Source organism: Eptesicus fuscus, chromosome 13 (assembly GCF_027574615.1).
Source record: "Eptesicus fuscus isolate TK198812 chromosome 13, DD_ASM_mEF_20220401, whole genome shotgun sequence".
In the NCBI taxonomy this organism is placed as follows: domain Eukaryota; kingdom Metazoa; phylum Chordata; class Mammalia; order Chiroptera; family Vespertilionidae; genus Eptesicus; species Eptesicus fuscus.
Genome location: NC_072485.1, coordinates 11660951 through 11668352, shown reverse-complemented (window position 1 = coordinate 11668352; position 7402 = coordinate 11660951). Strand labels below are relative to the sequence as shown.

Sequence of the window (7402 nt, the reverse complement as noted above, 5' to 3'; positions counted from 1 at the left end):
GCGAGAGCCAGCTGAAGATATTTTCTATCATAAAAACTCCTTATATTTTAACATCCATGTTTTCCTTGGTAGCTACTGAAATAAATGAAGAGAGGAAGATAACGGATTTAATACTTGAGAGGGTGAAAGAGAATCTCCAAGAAAATGATGGAAGACGTCCCAGGGTAACAGGTTGCCAGAGTTCTAGGAAACAGCCTCTCCAGATTGTACCAGGAGAAAGGGAGACTCCAGGCGGAATACTCTAAAGAAAAAGATGAAGTGGATATTCTAGTCAATATTTTAAGCACATCAGGGAGATTTATGCTTATGGTAGAGAAATCAAGGGGAAGTCAGTAAAATGTACATGGAAAACATGGCAACCAAGAACTAATCAATTATTAACTGCAGGGAAAATTAAAGATTGGACAAGCAAGTAAATGCACATTATGTGGTTTAATTGTAACTAATATTTACATTTTTATAATCATGTGCATACTGAGGAGATATCAAACCCAAATTTATAGACTATCTTGGAAGCATGGGGGGAAAGAGGGAAAGTGTATGTGCTAGGAAAGAAGCTCCCATAGTGAGAGTTCAATAAGAATGTGTGAAACTGAAGACTATAAAGAGCAAAATGGAAGCATAAATGTTTTATTTGTTGTTTGTTTGGGTTTTTTTTAGAAATTTATTATTTTATTAACACAAATGCAATGTGTACACAATCTGTCTATTCATTTTCTTCGCTGCGCAGCCTGGCATTGGGATTGGTGACTCTGATGGCCAGCTGGGCTGCTCTTTCCACAATGGCTTTGCGGTTCTTTGAGGAGACGTTGTGAGCAATCTCAGCACAGTAAGATTTATTGCACATCAGCAGCACTTCAAGCTCCTTGACGTTATGGACCAGAAACTTCCGAAAGCCACTGGGCAGCATGTGCTTTGTTTTCTTGTTGCTCCCATAACCAATGCTGGGCATCAAGATCTGGCCCTTGAATCTTCTACGCACCCTATTGTCAATGCCTCTGGGTTTCCGCCAGTTCCGCTTAATTTTGACATATCGGTCTGACTGGTGCCAGATGAACTTCTTGGTCCTCTTTTTGACAATCTTGGGTTTCACGAGGGGTCTGAGGGCAGCCATGGCGCCGAGTAGGAGATGGCTGCCACCTCCGTAGGCAGCGCCGAGGAAGAGAGCGGAAGCATAAATGTTTTATTTGGCAATGTGGATGTAAATATTAGAAAGCAACCAAAAGAGCTGAAAGTTGTTGCCTCTGGGAAGCATTAATGAAACTGAGGAGAAGTAAGGGATAGTTTGTGTTTTAAATTAACTGAGAGAAATTATAATTTTAAAATGAGGTGTTGATGAGATGGTTATGGATGCAGCTTCCCTACAGAGAGGACAGTATAAGCCCAGACCAAAAAAAAAAAAAGATGGTAAATGGTATCATTAGTCACTATCATGTCACACAGTGTGACCTAAATAAAGGACTAGAGAGGGAAAATAAGTAGTAAAACATGAGGCTGAAGATAGATGTGGAGACCAGATTACTGAGCCATTTACTAGTACATACTATATGGAAGGATTTAGACCTTAGTTTTTGCCTGTGGTGATCCCTCACTGTGTGTAGTGCAGCCCTTATCTCAAAACCTCCCCCCTCATTTCAGGAGAAGGCTCTACGAAACCATGTTTCTGTCAATGGACCCTGGAGCCATAGCTGACTCTTGGAAAGTGGACAGCTGACCCATTTTCAGTACATTGTACAGCTTCAGTCCATCTTAGGAGCTGAGAACTTCAAATTCATAAACAGGGGGTAGGAATTATTGGTAACTGAATAGAGTTACTTGCAGTATTTAGAGGAAAGATCTACAATTTACCACTCATTATATTCTCAGAGATGCTGTAATACCTGTTTTCCCCAAGCTTCTTCTGGATTTCCCCAAGCTTGTCCATAAAGAAATACTCAGTAAGTACATTTCACTTTGTGCTGTAGCTCTCAGAGTCTGTCTTTGCCATTTGCATCAGAGCTAGTGTGTAGGCAATCGAGAGCAGTAATGAAATGTGGTTCTAATAAAACCTAAATATTGAACACAAGTGACAGTGCTATTCCTTTCAGGGCTAATAGCTCCTTAGAAGGCTACTAGCCCCTTTAAAATAAGCTCCCTCTCACTGGTGGTCTCCTAGTTGAAACAAGATGACCGTTTGTCAGGAATGCTGGAGAGTAGTTATTCAGAAGGAAATTTCTTCAGTGTCCTCAGGCATCATTCAGGATCTGAATGAATAAACTCTGACTGAGATCCAGAGCCTCACCAGTGCCCCTAAATTCATACAACACAATGGCCGTTTCTTTCCATTTTTCCTAGGGTTGACTCTGATGTAAGCATGTCTTCTCAAGACGCACACAACGTCCAGTCCCCTCACTCTCTTCTCAGGGGTCCGTTTCTCAGGGACTGTGGTACGTCTCTACGGGAAAAGTTTTATGGCTTTTCATGTCCACTTCCTCTTCAAAGAGAAGTAGCTTCACCTAGGGCACTGCTGAGGGACACTGACCGAATTGTGTGCCAAGATACCCAGCCCCTTAGTCAGACGAAGGTTGGACACTAGTATAACCAGTCAAGTGAAAAGCTGATAAATTACTGTATGGTCTATAATTTTAACTCCATGGCCTGGTGTGAAAAGATATTCTGAGGAATGTTTCCTTTCTAGGAATTCTTGGATTGAGTCTATTCGAAAGAGAAGGCAAAATCCGCATAGAGGGGTCACATGAGGAGGAGTCGAGGCTGGAATGGTCATAGCAAGGCAAAGTTGAAGTTTAGAATAATCAGAATTTTTGGAAGGGTAAGAGTCCCTGATTTATATAGTGAGTTGCCTAGAGCATGTTCACAGAGGAGAGCAGGATACTAGAAGAGGATGCCCTGTGATAACTGAGATAAACTAAGTAGCCAGTCAAAAAATGCACCATCAACTTTAAGCACCCAAAGATCCTATTATTAGGCAGGTGTGTGTGTGTGTTTGTGTGTGTGTGGCTGGTTTTTGTTTGTTTTGTTGAGAGAGAGAGAGAGAGAGAGAGAGAGAGAGAGAGAGAGGGATTTGTTGTTCTACTTATCACTTATTTTTGCATCCTTCCTGTATCTGCTCTGACCAGATATTGAACTTGCAACCTCGGTGTATTGGGATGGAGCTCCAACCGAGCTACCTGGCCAGGGCTATTATTAGGTTTTAATGTTCCCTACATTTCTTTGCTTATATCCATGCAATGGGCAAGTATAGTGGTCAGGGATGATGAATGTTTTGCTTGTTTGGAGTTAAGGGTGCATTCAATGGAAAAGTTAAAGTTTTGCATCACAGTAAACTGTTAAAAGCAATTAGCTAAAATGGAGCCCATATCCTTAAATCAGTTGATCTCAGGAAAAATGTCAATGAAGTAAACCCCTGAACCAAGAAAACTTGATATCACTAGACAGAGTAAGCAAACAAACAAACAAAAAAATTAACAGCGAGGAACACTATACATGCATAGTAAATGAGCAGTCAATAAATAAGATTAATCAGTATTTTAGTTTGGGAATGAAGAAGTCACACTAAAATTAGAAATCTGAATTCTGGGTTTGTGTAAATAAAAAGGTGAATATGCACCCCTATGTTCATAGCAGCACAATTTACAATAGCTAAGTGCCCATCAGCAGATGAGTGGATTAAAAAACTGTGGTACATCTACACAATGGGATACTATGCTGCTATTAAAGGAAGGAACTTTTACCATTTGCAACAGCATGGATGGAACTGGAGAGCATTATGCTAAGCGAAATAAGCCAGTCGGAGAAAGATAAATATCACATGATCTCACTCATATATGGGATATAATGATCAACATAATTTGATGAACAAGAATAGATCGATCTAGAGACAAATGGTAGGGGAGGGGGGTTAGAGAGCAACCAAAGAACTTATATGCATGCATATTAGCATAACCAATGGACACAGACATTGGGATGGTGGGGGCTTGCCCAGGCTGGGAAGGGATGGGGAAAGGGGTCAATTGGGGGAAAAGGAGACATATGTAAAACTTTAGACAATAAAATAAATAAATAAATAAAAGTGAACTCAACTATAGTCTTGAATACTTTACATGATAGTTATAGACTTGTAACTATAACCATGACTATCAAATGGACTTTTTTTTGGATATTTCATGAATGATTTGTCTGTTTCTGAAACACCAAGAGACAAACCGTGGGACAAGGTCTAGCTAAAATATTACTGGGCAATGAGGGCAGAACAAAAATCCCTGAGAACCAGGTCCTACAAGAGTCCAGCAACAGGGTTGAGTCACCATTTTGTGGTAAGCTACTGAGTTATGTGGTTTAATATGTACCAAGGCAGAACGAGATCTGAACACTTGGGAGGCACTATTCAAGGGAGCTTGAGAAGTTATTACCAACCTATCTTTCCATTCTCATTTCCCATTCATTGTCTACTCCAGGGAGCTTGCTTGTGAACTGTCAAATGTCATAGGCTGCTTAGTGCTTTTCACATCTCCTTCTCACTGCCTGGAATTCTCTCTCCTTTCTCTTTCTATTATATTGGACCTTTTTTGTTCTGTTTTGTTTTCCCCCACTCAAAGCCAAGCTCAATGCCCATCTCTTTTATAATGCCTTTCTGGTCCATTGGCATTAAATAGAGTTTTCCACTTACTGTTCCTAACTATGTCTTAAAAATTGCATTAATATTCAAAGCATTGTTTATTTTATTGGTTTTACAAGTAGCTGGTGCACGGACTTTTCACTTTTGACTTTTTCATAAGACCAAGCTTGTTAAACCCATCTAACATGTGTTAAACTTCCTTCATGTCATTAGGTCTTAAACAAAGGACCTAGCCCAATGCCTATTATCAGGTTACTAGAGTTGATTCAGAAGCCACTGCTTTCCACTGTTTTTTTTTTCCACTGTGTTTTCCAGCCCACTAAAAAAAGTTCTTAGTGCCTGGCTGGTGTGGCTCAGTGGTTGAGCATCGACCTATGAACCAGGAGGTTATGGATTGATTCCCAGTCAGGGCACATGCCCGGGTTGTGGGCTCAATACCCAGTGTGGAGTGTGCAGGAGGCAGCCGATCAATGATTCTCTCTCATCCTTGATGTTTCTATCTATCTCTCTCCCTCTCCCTTCCTCTCTGAAATCAATACAAATATATTTTTTAAAGTTCTTAGGTTACAGAAAATGTGCCTCAATCTGTGGTCCTGTGGGACGTGGTTCAGTGGCAGCTGTGGTTTTGCTTGTAGGCAGTCCTTAGCAGAAGGCTTGAATTTGTTTCCGTGGCTTCTGATGCTTCTGTAAAAATGGAAGCAGCACTCTCTAGAGAGTCTGCCTCGTTCCCTCAGGTAAGTGGAGTCATACTTGAACTCATTTTGATAATTTTGGTGTTACTTTCCCTGGAATAATCTCAAACTTTGCCTGCAAGGGGACTTTCAGATTTCAGTTTAGTTCAACTCAATTGGATTAAAATTGATACGACTGGAATCTATCTCCCCACTTCCACACCAGACTGGGGAAAAAAATAGTACCTGGTCTGGGGACATAATTTGGATTTTACAAATGGCAATGCTAAACCCATAAAAAGAACTATTTATACCTAAGGGCTATATCTTTAAAGGGCATGTGGCTCATGCGTAAGCTTTTTATTGTTTCTAGTATGTCTAACAATTCATATTTTGGACCAAGAAGCTACTGAAGAAAAAGAACCACCACCGCTTTGCATAATAATATTAAGGAACAATTTACAAAGTGTAGAAGCTGAGTTGTGGTTATGAAACAGAGACATGTTTCTTTTCCTCCGTAAGTTATGAAATGGTGGAGTCTTCATGATCATCCTTGGGAAGTGGTGTGTATGTGTGTGTACATTGGCCTGTGTGTGCGATCCAACAATTTTCCTCACACTTGGAGAAATGTACTGCTATACCGGTGTACTTTACCATCAACTTCCCGAAAGATTGGTGGAATTTTACAAAAGAGATGTTAGAGTGAAAGTTAGCGAGCCATTGCATTCTGTCCTGTCATTTCCTTTCGTTTCTTCTCCCTTCACCTGTTCAATAAGTTTGATGTAACTTATTTTGGGGGGTAGTAGGTTGGAAAAGTGATGGGTGAGTTGACAGGAGATTTTAGGATTGCTTATATTAACTGCCGGTCCACAGCCCGCAGCAAAGGGACAGGGGTGGCCCTGGCATAGTGCACAGGATTGGAAACATGAAGAAACATAGTCTAGAGTACACGGAACCCTTGCACACATGCCTGGTTTCAACAATCATCAATGTTTTGCCAAAGTTGTCTAACCTACATCCCTCTGGTTTGGCTGGAGTCAAGTAAAACAATTTTCAGACAGTCCCTTTTCACTCCTAAATACCTCAGCCCATTTCCAAAATAAATAAATAAATAAGTGGGTAGGAGGGATTTCTTATATTATCCCACGTCATTGTCTCACCTCTCCACTTATCAACAATCCTTTCATATCATCTAGTGCTCAATTTATATTAATTTTTACCCAACTATTTCCCAAAATGCCTTTTTCAGGTAATTTATTTGAATTACACTTTTTAAAACGTCTCTCTGAAATCTCATTTAATCTGTTTAGTCTCTCTTAAATCTCTTTTTAAAACTATTTTGACTATAGTTATTTTATTCTATTTAAAATCTTTATTGTTGAAACTATTACAATGTCCCCTCTTTCCCTCCATTGACCTCAACACTAACATGTTGTTGAAGGACCTGCAGCTGGCCTCATGTTCTGGATTTGGATCGGCACGTCCCATGGTATCACTGGACTTGTTTTCCACACCTTGTGTTGTCTGTGAGATGGAGATAAGATTTAAAGTCTAGAGTATGTATATATAGAAAAAGCACATCACCTACAGTGCTGAATTCTCCATACGCCCTCCCGTCATGAGGCACATCATGTTGATCCTAACTATTGGTTTGCTAAAATTGATCAGTGAAGTCAGTGACAGCCTGTTCTCTTCCTTGTCAGTTTCCCCAGCAGACAGTGATCTGACGTACCCTTGCCTGGAATTGCACCAGCTTATGCCTGTTCTCCTGGCATCTTATTAACAGTGTAACTTTCACTCACAAAGTATCTCTGTGTAGATGATGCATTACCCATGAATCTCACACTTAATAATCTTATCATCTATTGATGACAATCACTAAGACACTTATTTCTTTAGGGTGGCATAATGATTTTCTAACTTTATCTCTTTTCCTGCATTTATTAACTGGAATACTTCTATATTAAACTCTTTCCCACACCCATAGAACCTATAGGATACCCTGAAATACAATTTACTTCACAATGACAAGGAAAATGCTTAATTTTTTCCCTTCAGTTTTCAATTTACAGAATACTGAATTGGTGCCCAAGTAATCCCTAAGAGAAGTCCAGTG

The 7402-nt window shown here is 40.0% G+C and overlaps 1 protein-coding gene across 1 annotated transcript; it reads right to left on the bottom strand.

Annotated features, from left to right (window-relative positions):
* Window positions 1–656: 656 nt before the first annotated feature.
* On the bottom strand, window positions 657–1166 carry LOC129151140 (60S ribosomal protein L32-like). The gene has a single exon (XM_054725039.1). It carries the CDS (start codon window positions 1112–1114, stop codon window positions 707–709), a length of 408 nt encoding a protein of 135 aa, XP_054581014.1. The 5' UTR covers window positions 1115–1166; the 3' UTR covers window positions 657–706.
* Between the last annotated feature and the right edge of the window lie 6236 nt (window positions 1167–7402).

What these genes read in the sequence shown, in the direction of transcription:
- LOC129151140 (XM_054725039.1), bottom strand. Translation starts at nt 1,114, where the DNA reads ATGGCTGCCCTCAGACCCCTCGTGAAACCCAAGATTGTCAAAAAGAGG.